At 40.6% G+C, this 21,155-nt stretch overlaps 1 protein-coding gene across 4 annotated transcripts in view; it reads right to left on the bottom strand.

The window, feature by feature from the left end:
- Positions 1-261: 261 nt before the first annotated feature.
- Positions 262-21,155, bottom strand: part of pias1b (protein inhibitor of activated STAT, 1b) — a 97,064-nt gene continuing 76,170 nt past the window's right edge. For all 4 annotated transcript variants that reach the window (XM_060923888.1, XM_060923889.1, XM_060923887.1 and 1 more), the window contains 11 exons: positions 20,913-20,960; positions 17,920-18,010; positions 17,464-17,598; positions 16,281-16,386; positions 13,876-13,949; positions 13,420-13,580; positions 13,134-13,264; positions 6,913-7,120; positions 6,587-6,726; positions 3,493-3,533; positions 262-1,166 (listed from right to left, as the gene is read on the bottom strand). In XM_060923888.1, coding sequence (XP_060779871.1) covers positions 885-1,166; positions 3,493-3,533; positions 6,587-6,726; positions 6,913-7,120; positions 13,134-13,264; positions 13,420-13,580; positions 13,876-13,949; positions 16,281-16,386; positions 17,464-17,598; positions 17,920-18,010; positions 20,913-20,960 — 1,417 coding nt within the window. In that variant the 3' untranslated portion in view covers positions 262-884. The remainder of the gene's footprint in view (positions 1,167-3,492; positions 3,534-6,586; positions 6,727-6,912; positions 7,121-13,133; positions 13,265-13,419; positions 13,581-13,875; positions 13,950-16,280; positions 16,387-17,463; positions 17,599-17,919; positions 18,011-20,912; positions 20,961-21,155) is intronic.

The raw sequence follows: 21,155 nt of genomic DNA, 5'->3' as shown, positions 1-21,155 counted from the left end.
TCAGATGGCACATCATGGACAAAGTTCTGCAGCTACATGACGTTGTCTAAATATACTTCTTAGGTTAACTGATTCACGTCATAAATGCATCACGCTATAGTACCAAGCCTTCAATGACATTTCTCCCCAGTTGATAAATTACTCGTAGCAAACTACTTAGCCTCAAATAATTAGCATAATAATAATAAACATTTCGTTTCATAAGTTGGGAGATGTGTGCAACATGAACTCTGCATAAATATCTGAAAAAAACCCTCTCTCTTTCTTTCGCATCCTTTATTGAGAGCTAGATGGAGGTAAATGCAAAGCTGGAATAAGAGGTGTCTGCCGTTCTGAGCGTGCCTCATGGCTAGATCCTGTAATGGCATCAGGAAATGCTTTTATACAGCATACAAACTACATAACTTAAAAGCATCATAAATTACCTGCACAACAAAGTGTCATTAAATAACATACTGACCCCTCAAAAAGATCAAAATGACTGGGACTGAAAGTGTTTGAGGTGAAATAAAATAGCAAAAAGGAGTATAAAAAGATACAGAAGAAGAAGAAGAAGTTTAAGTCAAGGGACAGCACATGGAGAAGTGGAAAAAAACACCTTCAGTATTCACACAAAAAATATGAACTGAAGTCACTCACTGGGCAGGCAGCGTCCTATTGTTTATATACAAAAGTAAAACTGAAAATAGATATTTCTTCTCTGTACAGCGTTTTCTTTCTCTTTATTTTTAACAAAGGTATTTGTCCTCTTTTTTTTTCCTTTCTCTCCACTCCTCTTTTCCTTCTGCCTCAAATCCTCCTGAAGTGCACCAGGTTCCTCTCGTCTCCCGTGGATGGTGCCGAGAGTGCGTCTTTCCAGTCTTTGGGTTCCTGTGCCTACGTGCTCAGTCGAGTGAGATGACGTCGGGGATGGAGCCGTATATGACTGAAGCAGCCGTGTCTGACCGTGAACGGGACACACTGCTGTGCCCGTGGCTGTCCCGCAGGCTGCTATTGCTGCCCGCACTACCATTGGGTGGTGCCAGTGAACTGCCTGGCGCCATGCCTGCTTGCTCCAGGTACAGCTGTGAGGAGTTATAGGGCAAGAAGCGGAGGAGCTCGTGATCTTCTGACGTTGATGCGGAGGCGGATGCTGCGGCTGCTGCTGCCATTACCATGTTGTAATGCTGGTGCGGGCGGGGGAAACAGGGGGAGACGGGTTCAGCTACTAGGCAGTACTGGTTTTCGCTGTTTCGTTTGTTTTAATGATTTAAAACATGCCACAATAATCAAAAGCTAATAACACATTAAAAAAAACCCTACTTGTTATTTAACAAAGAAAACATTTAACATTTATGGAAGGACTCTCCAGTGTCCGTGCTTTTTTCTTCCCCCCACCACAGGAAAGTCTTCAGGACATTGCGGTTTATCGGTTTCTCGGAAACATAAGCTACATATTTGTCTTATTAACTTTAAAGCATATACGCAGAACCATGGCCTCACTTTCGTTTATAAATGCCTTGAGACCTCAAGAATGGCACAGGAATAGTTTTAAGTGTTAACAATAAATCTAATATAGTGATTTTTATGATTAAAGTGATTCATATAGGTAGCGGGCTGCGTGAATGACCTTGACGTCCGTAACGTCACAGCAGGAAGTCTATCGGTCTCATCGCCATTTCCGCTATACTAAAACACAGAGCTGACTGCAACTCCGATCCTCCATTTTGAGCTAATTTATCGCCATGCCACGTAGATGTGTTTTTGGCCGGTGCAGCAACACAACAGAAGGTGGATTTACGTTGCATTCATGGCCCAAAAATGTTCAAACTGCAAAGATTTGGACGCGTTTTGCAAGAAGTTCACGGGCACATTGGGCGCCTATGGAGTGGTCTCTCCTCTGCTCTGCACATTTTACTGAAGACTCGTACGAGACCTCTGATCTGTTGAGGAGCGTTGGCTATAAGCCCGTATTGAAAGAGGGTGCAGTACCAACAATTAAAGAAAAATAAAACAAAAAAAAGTATTTATTTATTTAAAAGTGAGTTCAATTGCACCAGTCCCCCCCTTAGTGAGCTGGGACAGAATGGGACGGGACATGAATGCTCAGGCAGTGACCTCCCCGCGGTTGTTGCTAAAACCAGTGACATCCCGTTCTGTCCCGGGTTTTAGTAATTGCCTGAGCCGAGCAGTAATGGCGGAGTACTCAGTATGGAGAGAATGAGTGGAGCAGCCGTCTGATTTCTAAACTGGATATTGCTGCCATCTCTCCCTTACGTGGAAGAAGCGAATGAACGGAGAACTGAACAAACAACTGAAAGTCAGATTGTTTCAAAACGATCGGCCACAAGATCGGCCTTCAAGAAGCGAGAACACAGACGGGTATGATGCGACTCTCATTTGGATATAAAACAACAAACACGTTGTTTACCTGCATTTAGATTAATCCATGTAACTTGTATTGTGTGTTTAAGTTACCGGTGTAAGATTATTTAATTTGCTTCAGAATGTGATTGTCTCAGTTCATCTGATTATTTAATTAGCCTTTTACGTTTTCTCAGTGAAAATGCATGCATGTACATGTATGTTGCATAAGTTATAGCACCCATCCTGTTTTAATGAGAGTCAACCCACAATCAGTGAAGTCAAATCAGTCTTAGTTGAGCAAGTCGGTAACGGTATTTCTTACTTTCACCATCAATTTTTATTTATATGACTTTGGTCTATAGATGTCAAAGCCTCGGCCTTAAAACCAGTTACCGCTGTGACGTCACGCACTCAGGGCTGGCTGGCTCAGCGGGGCAGCTCCAATGCCAACTTTTTGGTCGATTTTAACTCTCAAAAATATATTTTTTAAAATTCCCATTTACAAGAGTCAAGGATGGAGATACTATCTACTCAGAAATTTATTTAAAAATAAAGGTTCTGTGTATCTGCTTTAAAGGGGGGGGGGAAAGAGTCGTGAAAGAATGACTTTTTATAGCTGCCATCACATAAGCTATAACAGGAACTAATTTGTCTTATGGATGTTTCAAAATATTAAACAACTATAAATGGACTAAAATTATGAATATTACATGTTTCTTATTCAATATCTCATCTCATTATCTGTAGCCGCTTTATCCTGTTCTACAGGGTCGCAGGCAAGCTGGAGCCTATCCCAGCTGACTACGGGCGAAAGGCGGGGTACACCCTGGACAAGTCCTTATTCAATATATTTTTAAAAAATAATCTCTTTGGCAAACTGTTGTAATGTAAGAGGAATAAAATAAATTGGGACTTGCTGTTATGAGAAGGCAAGATCACACCACCTTGTACTCGATATTCACATAACAGCACGTCTCATTGTGTTTTATTCCTTACATCTCAAACTACTAAACAGAAAATAAAGCCCCGTGCAAAACACATTCGATTCCTAGATGAAGCTTGCAAACACAAAAAGGTTCTCGTTAATTTACATGCAAGGTTCCCTTACAGCTAAGCTTTAGAACACAAGTCACATTCAGAGCTTACCTGATGATTTTCCCCTGGTAAAAATGAAAAGAAACTCAGATCTGTGGAACAAAAACAAAGAATATAAACAACAGGACGGATATTACAAATAGCAGAAGAAAATCATGCACACGTCTGAACAGACCCCTTGCACGGACATCACAATTACATTAGCAATTAAGTTAGCTGCTACCCTTGTCCTGGGGGACAAGTGAACTTTGTTTCAAGCAATACTGAAGATGTCAGACGTCTGTAGTTCGAAGAAAACTACAGCTGAAAAAGCTTTACTACAGGATTACCTGGATAATCTTAGTCAGAAAGAAGCAAAGGATAGATATATGCGGAAATTAGAGTTTATTAGCGGCTATGATCTGTTAAAAAAAAATCTTTGAAATGATTGGCATGATGTAGATTTGTGGCCTAGCATTACCTACACAGATGTTGAAATGTACTTTTTGTTTTTGAAGAACATTTATACACACACACACACACGCACACACATACACACACACACACACACACACAATATAAAAACCTTCAAATCTTTGCTTGCTACCAAAACTTCCTGAATGGCTGGGTCAGGGAAGTACTTGTTAAAAGTGTTTGACGAAAAACGACTAGTAATTGGAAAGCTAAGCTCGTCGATGGCGTTCCCAATTATCGATTGTTGTTGACTTTGTCTCACGTTTATCTTGTCCCCAAACCAGTGTAGAGAACAGGACCTTATCATCTTTAAAGGCATCCTCATCCAGCAAAGTCTCTGTCAGCTTTTGCTTTACTTCACCATTTTCCTGCCTTCGCTGATACATTTCCATTTCACATGCATGCAGCTGCTGTAAAGTAAAGGGTTGTTTTACAATCAGGGTACGCAAGCTAAAAATCACATTTAACACTTATCATCTTCAATATCAAAAGGCTTGACTAAATAAACTTGGTTGTTTATTGTAGCCCTGTGATAGCTCTATTTACCATGCAAAAAAAATGTTGGTGATAACGTTATTTTTGGTGAATGTATGGCAATATGTGTCACATTTAGCAAAATTACTCGTGTCATTTAGAAAAAGTGCTTTTTTGACCACAGGTAGCTCCAAAAGGGATGCACTTAAATCATTCTTTATACCATCAAACACATATTTGGTTCTATATCATTGGAAACATAGTTAAGCTTTAATGTTGAATGCCAGTAAGTTTTCAGACTATTTTGATCAAATTAGTATGTAATTGTGTCAAAAAAAAAGTCCTCTCCGAGACAGCTAATTTTTCAATATAAAATAACATATCTAAAATGATTATTTTCATCCTAAAATGTGGTCAAGATATTGGGACATAAATATTAGAGACAACTAACACAAAGCTTACAGCCTTATATTTAAAAGCACTATGGAAGTAGTGGATTCTGAATTGTCAAAAAAAAAAAAGTCCTCTCCGAGAATCACTTCATTTGTTTCTCCCATCTTATAGCAGATTACACAAAACTACCACACACACACACGTCAAAAAATGACCTGAAATCTGTTCTTTAACTTGTCCACTTAAAAACCGGTACAAGAACCAGTTTGAATCGATTTGAATTTTGGACCCCTGTGACACAAACTTTGTCCCCTGATTGTAAAACAACCCTTAAATCTCTTTGCGTAGAACACACTCAAACTGTAGGTTCATTACTACACTCTGGCACCATTTTGACATTTTGCACAGGACTGGATTCCTCAGCGCTCTCTGTTCTTAATCTTTTCTGTTCCTTCAGGATATATTGTGCATGTCGCGCCTTGTTTTTTTTTGTTAAATCGAGTTAGTTTTACCGGAGAGCAAATATAATGGTAGGGGAAACACTGACTTATGAAAAGAAAAAAAAAAAAAAAAGAGCACTCAAATGTGAACAGAAATAAAACGAGATTCTCATGGAAACTCTTCCATACTCACTGAGGACTTTCTACTTTCTTAAATACAAGTTCTTACCTGAAATAAAATGATGACGACAAACAACTATTCACAAACTTCTCCGGAGTTTTCAGGCTTAGCTCCTCTCGTCGTATTCTCTTTAACCACTCATTTCTCCGTTGTTCTGGAAGCATTTGCTTCTCTTTGTGAACATTTTTCTTGATAGCAAAGAGACGGTTATACCCTTTATCTTTGTCTCGGTTTGAATGATTAGAACAACCAAAAACGGCGCAAAAATGAAGTGCATATTCTGGACCAATTTCATGTTTTTTTTATATGAAAGTATGTCCCTTTACACACTCATCCAGAAGGGTAATTTTGCACAAGGCCATCTGTCTACAGCAGAAAAAAATAAAATAACAAAACGCGTCTGGAAAAATCCCAAGGGAGTCTGGAGCCAGATTCGTGACGTTATCTGCGGAAGCGCCAGCAGGCTGCGCGAGCTTCGCACGGTTTCAGTGCACAGCCTGTGTAGACCAAGCGCTCCCATTTCTCTCTCATTGTCCAGTCTTTTGGGAAACGATGAGTACTAATCCCATCAAGATTGGTGTTGCTACACCCTACTACGATACATCTGTTAACCATTTTAATAATTACACAATAACGTTGTAGAAATTTGCAGAAAACCACCAGGTCGTTTTCTGATAAACAAACCAGCGCTGACGTAGGATTCAGAGGGAGGCGTCCCGCACGCGACGTCACGTAAATCAATGTTTCCCAGGAAATCCAAATGCCAAGTTTTTTCAGAAGTGGACCAATTCGCCTCAAATGGCTTGATTTCAACTGAATTTTTCTGGTATTGCACAAGGTAAAAAAATGGCAGAGAATGCAGAATGTTACAGATATTTGACCAAAGTTTAATATAAAACAGGAGAATTACATTGATCTCGCTCCTGAATTTACCCGTGATATGCACTTTAAGACAGATTAAGCCTTGCTTACAAGAAAGACGGTGTCTGGTTGTCCCCCAGGAGACATTACATGATGCGTGACATCACACACAAGGGGTCTACAGCTTCCTGACCAAAAGAACGGTCTTGGAGTGAGAAAAGATTCTATATAATAAGATTGACTAAACGTGGAGGAAAATCACCAAGCGGCATTTACTGCAGTCTTAAAAAACGAGAACAAATTCTCCAGAAGCCCCATGCACCCATTGCGTTTGGCCTCATACCTGACAGGTCACTGGGCGTGTGGTAATAGTGATGGTAGTCCTGAATGAGCGGCGGTGGAGGGGGAATGTAGTTCGTCTCCACTGCTGGCATGCTCGGCGCACGTGTCACTGGCGATGCCTGATGGTGAAGATTCAACACCCTGTTGGAACAAAAATTAAATAACTGGCTGTAAAACTGAAGTGTAGAAGTGAAACGGAAAATGCTCTCTCAATCAATTAATAGCCATTTAAAATAGTAATTGAGCAGTAGCATCTTTGGGGTGCTGTGTTTCATATGGTTTATACCCAGGCCATTCGGTATTCAGTGTACTGTAATGAAGACGAACCCTTTAGTGACTGGTGGTGAGGTGGGTGAAAGAGATTGACGGGCTCGTTTAGGGGGAGGCTCGTCATCATCATCATCATCCTCCTCCTCCTCCTCTTCCTCCGAGGAGCTGTCCAGTGTAAGATCAATCACTTCCACTTTTTTATTGTTGCTGCTGCTGGTGTGGGATGAACTGTTTTTGTGCTCAGATAGCACTGGTCGACATGAACCTGGACAAGAGACAGACCAAAAAGGAGCGAAGAAGCTTCATTTAGATTCTAGTAAGAAAAGCCAATAAACACCTTTATTTGTACATGCGTACTTCGGTGCTGCATACTTTGAGCTCCATCTCAACATTCAGTTTAACGAAGATGTATCTTGACATATTGACCTTCAGGAATAGTCACAAGTGTATGGTAAATGCTTTGAATGAGAAAAGCAATAATCTACAAGTGTTGCCATATTATACTTTATGGGTTGTTTTACAATCAGGGTACGCAAGCTAAAAATCACATTTAACACTTATTATCTTCAATATCAAAAGGCTTGACTAAATAAACTTGGTTGTTTATTGTAGCCCTGTGATAGCTCTATTTACCATGCAAAAAAAAATTTGGTGATAACGTTATTTTTGGTGAATGTATGGCAATGTGTGTCATATTTAGCAAAATTACTCGTGTCATTTAGAAAAAGTGTTTTGACCACAGGTAGCTCCAAAAGGGATGCACTTACATCATTCTTTATACCATAAAACACATATTTGGTTCCATATCATTGGAAACATAGTTAAGTTTTAATGTTGAATGCCAGTAAGTTTTCAGACTATTTTGATCAAATTAGTATGTAATTGTGTCAAAAAAAGTCCTCTCCGAGACAGCTAATTTTTCAATATAAAATAACATATCTAAAATGATTATTTTCATCCTAAAATGTGGTCAAGATATTGGGACATAAATATTAGAGACAACTAACACAAAGCTTACAGCCTTATATTTAAAAGCACTATGGAAGTAGTGGATTCTGAATTGTCAAAAAAAAAAAAAAGTCCTCTCCGAGAATCACTTCATTTGTTTCTCCCATCTTATAGCAGATTACACAAAACTACCATACACACACATGTCAAAAAATGACCTGAAATCTGTTCTTTAACTTGTCCTTCACTTAAAAACTGGTACAAGAACCAGTTTGAATCGATTTGAATTTTGGACCCCTGTGACACAAACTTTGTACCCTGATTGTAAAACAACCCTTAGTTTTTTCGCAGTGCGGTTTTCATCAAATCCTGCGCTCTGATTGGCTGGCGAGCGGGCCGTATCCTACGGTACGGACCCCAGTTATGGACCTCTGGCAACTCACTCGTTCACAACAACAAACCTAGCAGCAATTTTTGTCAACATTTATAAGATTTATTTATAAGATTTTTATCAAAAATCTTATACATTTTTGCCAGCATTTCTTAACATAATAGCATTGATTTTACAGCATGGATAGCGATAACGACAGTCTTCACAGTGAAAGCGAGTTTTACTACCCTGAGGAAGAAGAAAAACATTTCAGGAGAAAGCTACAAACCTCTAACTGTTACTAACGCCGAGCAAAAACATGGCTGAATCCTGAATGACTCAATTTTGTATAAATAGGGGACTACATAGGCGGCAAAATGTAGTTTTTTTCCTGCCATGGAAGTGCACTTGTATACCGAGGAGGAAGCAATCTGCATTACAGCCGTGAATGAGGATTCAAAATGGCGGCTCGGCTCGGTTTTCCCTTTCGGGCGCTCTCGTTTTCTGTTAGAATTTGGTAAAGAAAAAATAAATATATTATTTACCAGCTTAAGGTCGGTCCGTATGGTGAAATACCGTGACCTCGGCCTTGAATACTGACCTCGGCCCAGAGGGACTCGCTCAGTACTTTCAAGACCTCGGTCACGGTATTTCACTATACGGACCTCCCAGCTGGTAAATAACACACACATACACATATATATATATATATATATATATATATATATATATATATATATATATATATATAATTGATTAAAGGGGAAGTGAAGGCAAATTTTTTTATCATCAAAATTCTATTTCTTTCTCTCATTTTATAAAATATAGGAATGTATTTCTGACAGCTATTTTATCACTGCTATAGCAAGTTATGAGTGTTTGAAATATGCTATGTAATATATTAGTCCGTATGTCAAAGCAATGGCCGTAAACGAGATTCGCTGAGACCTGTGCGAGACTTCGTAAGACGGAAGTAAAACGTACAGCGGAAATCAAAGTGACCGACATCTGCAAACGTTGTCAAAAGACGTGCGTGCCCTCCTTCGAATGCTGACGTAATCAAGCCGGAAGTTTTCCCTGTGTCCGAAATCGCTCCCTACTCACTATATAGGACACTTTTATTGTGAGGACGCCATTTTGTAGTGCTGTCCGAAACCTTAGAGAGGATTATGTAGGAAATGCGCTCAGTATAATATGTATTTATCACAAAAATACATACATGTATTTATTATTTTGAAAACCCACCAGCCGCCTGATCTGGCACGTTTTAATTGTGCGACAGTAATGACGTAAATCCCAGCGCGACGGACTACTCCTCATCCTGTCGTCTTTCCAACTCTTCTCTACTCCACGTTGGTTCGAAGTCGTACGGAATAATCGCCATCACTGATGAAGCTGGCAAATCTCGAGATTAATCTAAATCGGAATGATATGGCGACCTGGCCGCTGTGTAAACAGTTTTCAAAATGGCAGCGCTGACACTTCACGTTTGAAGTCTCGCACAAGTCTCATGACAAAGGCTGATAAGTGTAATATAATATGCCAATACAAGTCACGATATAAGGTTAATAAAACCAAAAACGTAACTGAATAATAGGCCGGTAGCTGTAACTTGTATATTTCACTCTCGTGGCACATCTCGTGGAACTACATAATTTTTACGTAGAATGATTGATAACGATATTTAGAACGTAGAATAAAAAGTTCTCCATTCAAAATCACGCACACTGATAGTTATAGCACCTTGAAATGTTCAAAATTAGCGCAATGAAGAGTAATCTAGGTCAGCTTTCCAGCCAATGAGCGAGCGCCTAAGTAGGCCGTGACGTAGTATAAACAAAGATGGCTGCGCCCACGGAGGGCAGCGTGGAGAGAGAAAATCACCAAAAAAAACCCTTCTGCAGCAAAGTATAAATGTCTTATGCACCTCCCGTCAGTTGGAAATGAAGACTCTGAACCGTTTTCGAAAAAGAGGTGGGATACATTCCATAAATGTTGTTCTGACTGGAAGGAAACTGACGGGATTGAGCGGACAATTGTCGAGAACACTGAACCACTACAACATCTCGAATGTGAAGATCTACCGAGTGGTACAGGCTTTCATCCTACTTGTTATCGATGGTTTGTTGACAAGAAGCGAATAGCTGCCGCTAGAAAGAGGCAGACAGCCAAAGCTGAGTCGGCTCAACAGAGGATTTCCTCTCCAAAACTATTACGATCTAGAACAGAAGGTTTTGGCCAACCACAACTACAGCACACCAAAAGGAGGAAAACAGAAACAACGCTTGGATCGTCTGGTACAGAAAAAAGCCGCATATTACCACCTGTCTGCATAATATGTAAGAAAATCGACAGATTTATCACAGCCAAGGGTAAAAGAACAAGAGCTAAACTTGTAAAAGCTGAGACAGTTGATGGAGGTAAGTAAAAAGATAGTTGTTAAAATAAATCCTATAAAAAGTCCTAAAATCTTAATGGCTGGCCCAACCAATCTATTAAATACAGGTAGGCCTAATGAGGGATGTAAACCCCCAAGCTTGTTCCAAATTAAATAGGTTTTACCAAAATTGAATTTTTTCATAAATAAAGAATTCATAGGCTAAAATGATACGATTTGACCACATGGCTATTTCTTTTGTTGGCATTTGCTGAAACTTAGGCATATTGTTTTATTTACTTTTCTAGGTTTGTTGCGAAATGCTGCCGAGGCAAAAAAAGATGAAGGCGTGCTTGTACATATTCGTGAAAAAGACTGTATAGCAATTGAGGTCTGCTACCACAGACCATGCTATGCTGACTACACCAAGTTTCTTACAAGAAAACAACCTGCTGGGTAGGTTTATCTTTCAGAGATGATATTATTGATGGATACAGTTTGAGGTAGTTGCTGGGTTATGCATTTTTATGCAGGGGTCTAATAGAATGAGTTATAGCACTATTCATCATAACCAAGATGCCGTCACTTACATCCCCACTAGAAATTACTGATTCAGCATGTGACAAAAGTGCCCAAATGTCCCCCAAATAATGAGGCCACTCTGAGAAAAAAGTGTAAAAGAATGAGAAATATCGAAGGAAATATTATTACCTATTAATTATTTCTGACAATCATAGAATTTTTATTCACTTATGTGCAGGTCTCTCGTGGAGAACTTTTATCACATACACTGTGTTCCAAATTATTATGCAAATCATATTTTCTCAGATTTTCCTAAATTATCTATATTAAAGGCAGTCATCATGATTTTCCAGTCATCAACCATTAGAGTACAATTCAAATGTTTTTGAACGAACCTCCCAAAGATAACAGTAAATTTTTAAGAAATAAAAAACACAAATGCACCCAAAATGCATGTTCCAAATTATTACGCACAATTGAGTTTCCAAACATTTTATTGTCATAAAGAACAAAAAATGGTCATGTGTGAAATTAGAAACATTAGCAGGTCATGACTAACTGAAATCAAACACTATTTAAATCAAAACATTATCACAAGTGAAGTCACATCTGAACATAGGATCCCTTTGTTGAAAAGGACCTTCTCAAGTCTTCCATCCATTGAATTGGTCAGTTTTTGGATAGTATCTGCTGGAACTGCCTTGCATGAGGACAGAATGGCCTCCCAGAGCTGTTGTTGAGACGTGAACTGCCTCCCACCATCATAAACACTTCTCTTGATGATGCTCCAAAGGTTCTCAATAGGGTTGAGGTCAGGGGAGGATGGGGGCCACACCATAAGTTTGTCTCCTTTGATGCCCATTGCAGCCAGAGATGCAGATGTATTCTTTGTAGCATGACATGGTGCATTGTCATGCATGAAAATGATCTTGTTTCGAAAAGCACGATTCTTCCTTTTGAACCATGGCAGGAAGTGTTCTTTGAGGAACTCCACATACGTTATGGATGTCATCTTCACACCGTCAGGGATCCTAAAAGGGCCGACAATCTCTCTCCCCATGATTCCAGCCCAAAACATCACTCCACCACCTCCTTGTTGGCGCCGTAGCCTTGTTTGCATGGGGTGGCCGTCAACCAACCATCCACCACTCCATCCATCTGGACCATCGAGGGTTGCACGACATTCATCGGTGAACAGAACAGTTTTGAAGTCAGTCTTCATGTATTGCCTGGCCCACTGAAGCCGTTTCTGCTTGTGTCCAATGGATAGGGGAGGTCGAAACGATGGCTTACGCACCGCTGCAAACCCCTGGAGGACCCTGCATCTTGTTGGAGGCACCAGCAGCTTCAAAAACTTGTCTGCTGCTATGACAGGGCATTTTTACAGCTGCTCTTTTGATCCAACGTATTTGCCTGTAGGAAAGAGTCCTGGATTTTCCATCATCAGCACGCACACGTGTGTGCTCTGAATCAGCTACATACTTCTTGATAGTGCGATGATCGCGATGAAGTCTCTTGGCAATTTTGATTGTTGCCAGGCCTTGACCCAAACATTCAACCATTTGTTGCTTTTCAGCAGCCGACGGGTCCTTTTTCTTGCCCATTTTGGTTGAAAATGGTAGCCTGCTTAATAATGTGGGACAACCTTCTTTAGTAGGTTCCCCTTTAATTGGACTCCCCTGCCAAACTAATTAGCACAGGTGTCTTCAATTGGTTTCAGTGATATACAGAGCCCTGATACACATTACCATTCATCAGTTTAACTGACAAACAAAAAATATCTTACCTTACCACTCTTAAACACTTGTTGCATAATAATTTGGAACACAGCGTAGTTGGATACATATTTGAGACCAGAAAAACCATTTCAGAAAGTAGTTCCAAGATAGTTTCCACGAAAGTCATTTTCTAGGCATTCTACGCGTTACAGCTACCGGCCTATAACACGTTAATTAAGAAATAAAGCAAGTTTAAAAATGGCTTCAGTTCCCCTTTAAGCTAGGAGCAACAGCGTGTGTGTGTCCTCTAGAGGGCAGGAAAGTGAGCGTTAATGCGGCGCACCTTCTAAGCCGTTGGAGGAAGCAGTCACCTCCTGCACCACTTTTTTGGATATCATAGGTGCCCAGCTACCATCTTCCTTAAACTGGATCTCGTCGCAGTCTACACAGCTGTTTAGGATCTCCATGAACAACCTGCACACAACATAAAATCACTCCTATTTACGGAGCAATTCTCAACAGTTCTGGAAGACGACAAACTGTAACTGAGGCAAACGAATAGCATACAATACTTCTATCAAAACATACTGTATACATCCAAATATTAAGACGGACAAGGGCGCACTGACCCGTCGATGATGAGGTGCTCATACGGGGCCTTCTTGTCACAGACTGGACACACCCAGGTGGGTTTTTTCTCGTTCATTTGGATATAGAGCGTAGCGTCGAAGCACTGCAGGTGTGAGCAGGTCAGCGCTCGGCACGGAACCATCAGTCGCATCTTCCCCAGCTGTCACATGTATTCGCACAATCAGAATCAAATCACATGAGGATTATATCACTGTTTTGTTCCTTAAGTTGTCGTCTATATTTTGCTCAAGTTGCGCAATCAGCTAAATACATATGTACCATGTTTAAATATGGTAGAAGGTAGGGCTGCTTTAAACATAAGGCACTGATGGGGCTTTGTATTTTGGAACAGCAAGGGATCTCTTTATAGCTTGTCCACCATATAGTTAGGAGTAAAGTTATCATCAGTGTTTATCTGTATATCTTTATAAATACAACAAAGAGAGCAAACATACCGGACAGAGAAGGGAGACTCTCAGACTAGTGGTAGCGATCTCACTGTCAGGGTCAGCCGTCAACTTCTCTTTGACTGTTGAAATTTAAAGAGCGATTAACAATTTAACACAATGAACAGAAATACGTAAAAGGATAAATGTACAGTGGTCATTATCGTGAAATAAACCCCAGCAGGGTGAAGCAGGGCCCCGACACAAAGCAGATGGATCTTGAAATCAGCCTGAAGAGGTTCATTTCACAATAATGACCAGCTCGCTATAGACCCCTTTCACTGACGTCACCCGAAACCGGAAGTAAACAGACCCTGCGCCATTTTGGAAGACCAACAAACTCGTGATTAGGGGGAAATAACAGCAGCGGTATGTGAACCCACGAGAATAAAGTGGAGTGGCAAATGACTTGAACAAACAAATCTGAGCTGTTTTATTTATGATTTATTGGCCCAACAGTAGACTTGAAAGAAACCGGTGTGAGACTTGGCAAAAAACTGTGGATATAATGGATAAGTCTGTGCGTGATCTGCGGACACTTTGAGGTAAGCAAACGCAAGAAATTCAGATTTAAAACATGCTAAATTGGCCCCAAGTTGATAACTGTATGAGGAGCAAGCCTCCCAGACTTCTACAATTTAATAATAATAATAATAATAATAATAATAATTTGGGATGGTTTGGGGCTTGCTCGCTGCTGCCAGGTTGGTTGTTGAGTAGCCTGACTGTTTTTTTTTCTTGCGTGTGGTATCACTGTTGACGCGAGGTTGTTTTTTGAACATGCCAATGCGGACACGATTTCCCCTGATGAGTTATGACATCAGACGCGATGCGTGTGTGGAGGTGTGGAGTCCGCGTGATATGTGCGCAAGATAGGCTTCTCATGTGTTTGGAGATCCGCGCTCTGAGACAAAGTGCAAGCGCCCCCCCCCAAGGGAAAAAAAAGGGACCCCCCGAAAATATCGGCATAGTTCGAACACTGAGTGTAGGCACTGGGTGTAAACAACAAATAGTTTACAATGTCTGGGTAGCAAACAGATGGCAGAATTGGTGTCAGGTCCTCCTTATGTTTCCATTCTCCCTTGCCGCGAGTCTTATCATATGGGTCAAACCCATCAATCACAGCCAGTTTCTCCACATACCGTGCCCTTTCTGCAGCTGGTAATGTACTCACATAACCAGACTTATCAGCCATCGTGTCACTTCACTCTCGCTCGTACTTTGTTTTATATTGTGAGTGCATGTACTTGGTCTTCCAATATGGCGCCTAACAAAATCTCGCGGCGCGGTGACGTCATGTGAAAGGGGTCTATACATTATCCTGTTTATTACATGGCTACACGAAAGAAATCAATCATTTGAAACAAAATATAGATTTACAATTCATTTTATTGCTTCTGCTAATGACTTGGTCTACAGCAACGGTCTTTTATATATAGTAACGGCCTTGTACAGAATTAACAGACTGTAGAATGCCACGATAGGCCATTTGCAGGAATTGGTCACGTGTCAATTTTCCCCATAGCAACAAGCCTGTGGTGGGCAAGCTAACTTGACAACCGTAAGAGTTTGACTGGCGATGCGAAGCAATCTATTTCTATAATAGCTGTTTTTACCTTTTCTACTGTCTTTTTCGACCTGAATTTTCATGTGTACTTGGAAAAAGTTTGCAGTTTTAACTTCTGTCATAAGTTAAAGCAAATCATTGGCCGTAAAAGAGAGTTTTTTGGACGCAAGTTGGTCGCTGCTGAAAGAAATTCACGTGCGAAATAGCGGATTTCTCAGGTACGTTTATAACTTATAATTTCTCCTTTTCTACCTTTATCATTCGCTCAAAACCCCTTTCGCACCATTTCTTTTGCAAACATAGCATTGTTTATGTATTTGAATCAGTTTCTTACCTGTCGACATGTCATATGATTTTTCTTCTTTGCTTTACAGTACCACTCCAGTTAACACCAGATTTTAGATTTCTTTTTCCTTTGGTACTAGTTGTTTGATAATCCAATTTCTTTTGGCAGCGACCAACTTGAGTCCAAAAAAAAAACAAAAAAAAAAAAAAAAAAAACCTCTTTTACGGCCAATGATTCGCTTTAACTTACGGCAGAAGTTAAAACCACAAACTTTTTCCAAGTACACACGAAAATCTGGGTAAAAAAAAAGAGTAGAAAAGGTAAAAACAGCTATTATAGAAATGGATTGCTTCACATCGCCAGTCAAACTCTTATGGCTGTCAAGGAATGTCAAACTAGCTTGCCCACCACAGGCTTGTTGCTATGGGGAAAATTGACACGTGACCAATTCCTGCAAATGGCCTACTGACCAATCAGAATCAAGTATTGAAATGAGCTGTGTAATATAGTGTGTTTTTGGCCACACATCATTCAAAATATTATTTCCACTACTGAACTCACTGAGTGCTCTAGAGTGGTCTGGGTTCCTGATGCCTTTCGACCGTAGTCTCTGTAATAATACTGAAGAGGACTGCTGTCGGACGAGGTACACTGCCATGGAATAACTCTAAACAAACAACAGATGATACTTTGAGAAACAGAGTCAACACAATTACAAAAAAAAAAAAGGATTTCTCTATTTCTCTACATCGTTCACAGAATTAAAGGTGGGGTATGAGATTTTTTTCAGGAGTATTTTTTACCATATTGCTTGAAAAGCTCCTCACACCCATGTTGCAAGCAGTACAATAGAAGGTTTGACCCAAAACCGAAATATTTTAATCCAGTCTACAGTGTAAAATAAAGGAAAAACGCCATTCAAATCATATCGAGGTACCACCTCAAAATGATTGGATACTGACACGTCAATCAGACTGAAGCCCGCGAGCAGCCCGTCCCTTCTGTGTGTGTGTGTGTGTGTGTGTGTGTGTGTGTGAGAGAGAGAGAGAGAGACCCTCCCCCAACCCGCGCGCTGCGAGCAGAGTGTCACACAGAAAGCGCAGGATTTTCTCAGAGCGCTCCCTCCAAACAACGGTGATTTAAACGAAAACAGAAGGAGATATTCACAAACTTCTTCCACAGTGAGCGCCACAAGGATCTCCTGAACACACTGATGTAATTATTTTGTCTGTAGTGTAAAAAAATGAGGTCACTAGAGCGAGTTAAAAACGAGTGACTTTTCTGCCAAGTTTATAATGGCAGTCTATGTGGCTGCGCGGCTGTCCTCTCCTCACTTTCAGGCTTCTCATTCAAAAACTGCAAGTCCTATCGTGTAGGTAGACACATTGTGTGAATCAGGACAAGTGTGGCTGCTACTTTTCAGAAAATTGTGTGTGGGGAATGAAAATTGGGGCTGAAAACACAGTTTAAATGAGAAAGTTTGAGCTATTTTTTCCAAGCTCTCTACTACACTCTGCTCCACTGGTGTGTAACGCAACAGACACCCATTATAAAGGCTGATTTTCTCAGGCTTTATAAGGGGGAGGAGGGGTGGAGACGCGGGGGGTGGGAGCATGGCGAGGGCGGGCATGTTTCTTTTCAAAATATGGCTTGCGGGAACCGTTATTCCAAAATCTCATACCCCACCTTTAAATAAAGCACTACCAGTTGGTAGCACCAACTTCATCACTATCACATTACTTACCCTGCCGATTTCTGATGTCCAAGACACCACAATAGTGTTGGGGACTGTTGTGGATAAACGGACCAGAGAGGTAATATTGATGGGTCTGCTTGGTCTTTTTGGCTCGACTCCATTTTTAGTTGGAGGAAGATAGCCCTAAGAACAAATCAGAAAAATAACAACTGCATGGGGGGGAAAAAAAAAGGGGGAAAAAAACCCCCCCACAACCCACAAAAGGAAACAGTATGCTTGCACCAAGGCAAAACTTTTTTTCCAGTTATTTTTAATAAAATGAATCAAATGCATAATTCACGACGTGAAGAGCCAATAAATATTTGGTGCTACACCAAAACTCTTCTGAACCTCAATTAAGAACATTTTAACCCTGCATTTCCAAGTGAAAGTTCAAGCTTGGCTTTCATCACAACCAGATTAACTTTTTTTTTTTTTAAGCGATTCTGACAAATTGAGACTCACAGGGAGGTTACAGGGCTTTCCGTTCACTTTCACACAGAGGTTCGGTGGGAAATGGTCTTCCTGAGGACAACTCGTCTCTGATAAGCAAAACCTGCAAAAGATAAAGCAGATAGGAACTGTGCGTGATTATCATGGGGCCAATGAAGAAATGTGTGGGAACAATCTTTACTGGGCCCCACAAACCCAAACAGAACTAGATAGAACTCGATGCCAACGGTGTCGATGGAGATGCCTCCGCCTGGTAGACTACACGCCTTATTAAGTTGTGATTTGGGGATGGACATTTCACCTCACAGTAATCATGACCTGGTGAAATTACTTGCATCAGCCTTGGAGACATCGTGTTCACAAGGTTTTCGGACAGACGTTTGACCTCGCAGTGACCTTGACGTTAGACCTTTTGATCTCAAAATCTAATCAGTTTATTTTTGTCCCCAAATGCACAAATGGTGAAAGTCTGGTGAAATTCCTTTCATTCGCCTTGGAGATATTGTGTTCACAAGGTTTTCAGACAGATATTTGACCTCACAGCGACCTTGACCTTAGACCTTTTGATCTCAAAATCTAATCAGTTCATGTTTGTCCCAAAGCGCACAAATGGTGAAAGTTTGGTGAAATTCCTTTCATTAGCCTTTGAGATATCGTGTTCACAAGGTTTCGGGACGGACGCACGCACGGACAGACAGACGGACAACCCGAAAACATAATGCCCCCTGCACTTTATGGTGGCGAAGGCATAAAAAGCAAAAAAAAAAAATTATATATATATATATATATATATATATATAAATGCAATAATCTAAGCAATTAGGAACAAACAGGAAAAAAGTTGTACTTTTCATGTGTATCGTATCACAAAGGAAAATGGAGCCATTTGTGTTCTTTATCGCATCCTTCTCATTCGAAGATTCACAATGAAATGATGCAATTCATACGTCTTCATAATAGTGTACAGTGGTGCTTGAAAGATTGTGAACCCTTTAGAATTTTCTATATTTCTGCATAAATATGACCTAAAACAACATCAGATTTTCACACAAGTCCTAAAAGTAGATAAAGAGAACCCAGTTAAACAAATGAGACACAAATATTATACTTGGTCATTTATTTATCGAGGGAAATGATCCAATATTACATATCTGTGAATGGCAAAAGTATGTGAACCTTTGCTTTCAGTATCTGGTGTGACCCCCTTGTGCAGCAATAACTGCACCTAAACGTTTCCGGTAACTGCTGATCAGTCCTGCACACCGGCTTGGAGGAATTTTAGCCCGTTCCTCCATACAGAACAGCTTCAACTCTGGGATGTTGGTGGGTTTCCTCACATGAACTGCTCGCTTCAGGTCCTTCCACAACATTTAGACTGGATTGAGGTCAGAACTTTGACTTGGCCATTCCAAAACATTAACTTTATTCTTCTTTAACCATTCTTTGGTAGAACGACTTGTGTGCTTAGGGTCGTCGTCTTGCTGCATGACCCACCTTCTCTTGAGATTCAGTTCATGGACAGATGTCCTGACATTTTCCTTTAGAATTCGCTGGTATAATTCAAAATTCACTGTTCCATCAATGATGGCAAGCCGTCCTGGCCCAGATGCAGCAAAACAGGCCCAAACCATGATACTACCACCACCATGTTTCACAGATGGGATAAGGTTCTTATGCTGGAATGCAGTGTTTTCCTTTCTCCAAACATAACGCTTATCATTTAAACCAAAAAGTTCTATTTGGGTCTCATCCATCCACAAAACATTTTTATGCCTCCGCCACCCTAAGGTGCAGGAGGCATTATGTTTTCGGGTTGTCCGTCCGTCCCGAAACATTGTGAACGCGATCTCAAAGGCTAATGAAAGGAATTTCGCCAAACTTTCACCATTTGTGCATTTGGGGACAAAGATAAACTGATTAGATTTTGAGATCAAAAGGTCTAAGGTCAAGGTCACTGTGAGGCCAAATGTCTGTCCGAAAACCTTGTGAACACAATGTCTCCAAGGCTGATACAAGCAATTTCACCAGGTCACGATTACGGTGAGGTCAAATGTCCATCCCCAAATCACAACTTAATAAGGGGTGTAGTCTACCGGGCGGAGGCATCTCCATCGACGCCGTTGGCGTCGAGTTCCATCTAGTTCCAATAGCCTTCTAACTTGTCCACGTGATCTTTAGCAAACTGCAGACGAGCAGCAATGTTCTTTTTGGAGAGCAGTGGCTTTCTCCTTGCAACCCTGCCATGCACACCATTGCTGTTCAGTGTTCTCCTGATGGTGGACTCATGAACATTAGCCAATGTGAGAGAGGCCTTCAGTTGCTTAGAAGTTACCCTGGGGTCCTTTGTGACCTCGCCGACTATTACACGCCTTGCTCTTGGAGTGATCTTTGTTGGTTGACCACTCCTGAGGAGGGTAACAAAGGTCTTGAATTTGAATTTCTTGAATCTGTCTGACTGTGGATTGGTGGAGTCCAAACTCTTTAGAGATGGTTTTGTAACCTTTTCCAGCCTGATGATCAACAACGCTTTTTCTGAGGTCCTCAGAAACCTCCTTTGTTCGTGCCGTGATACACTTCCACAAACATGTGTTGTGAAGATCAGACTTTGATAGATCCCTGTTCTTTAAATAAAACAGGGTGCCCACTCACACCTGATTGTCATCCCATTGATTGAAAACACCTGACTCTAATTTCACCTTCAAATGAACTGCTAATCCTAGAGGTTCACATACTTTTGCCACTCACAGATATGTAATATTGGATCATTTTCCTCAATAAATAAATGACCAAGTATAATATTTTTGCCTCATTTGTTTAACTGGGTTCTCTTTATCTACTTTTAGGACTTGTGTGAAAATCTGATGATGTTTCAGGTCATATTTATGCAGAAATATAGAAAATTCTAAAAGGTTTACAAACTTTCAAGCACTACTGTACCTTTAGTAATTGTGTTGTGCGTTTCACTGTGAATGGGGGGGGGGGGGGGGGGAGTTTGGGAATCATACCTTAACTGAACTTGTACTGAAAAGTCACATTTGGTCCCAGAGAGGTCCCTAAGAAACAGGAGAGAAGGGGAAAGGAGTGAGAGACGCAGTACACCATACCCAACGCTCTGAAGGACAGCTCATGCATGAGTGAGACAACTTTGTGGTTAAAAATAAAATGAATACATGCCCACCCAAGTGTGCAAATTTCCCCATTCACATCATGCAACTATGAGTATCCCTACTGATTTGCAAACTTGATCT

Source organism: Neoarius graeffei, chromosome 6, assembly GCF_027579695.1.
Source record: "Neoarius graeffei isolate fNeoGra1 chromosome 6, fNeoGra1.pri, whole genome shotgun sequence".
In the NCBI taxonomy this organism is placed as follows: Eukaryota; Metazoa; Chordata; class Actinopteri; order Siluriformes; family Ariidae; genus Neoarius; species Neoarius graeffei.
Note: the sequence above shows the minus strand (reverse complement) of the source record. Positions and strands in the feature narration are given on the sequence as shown.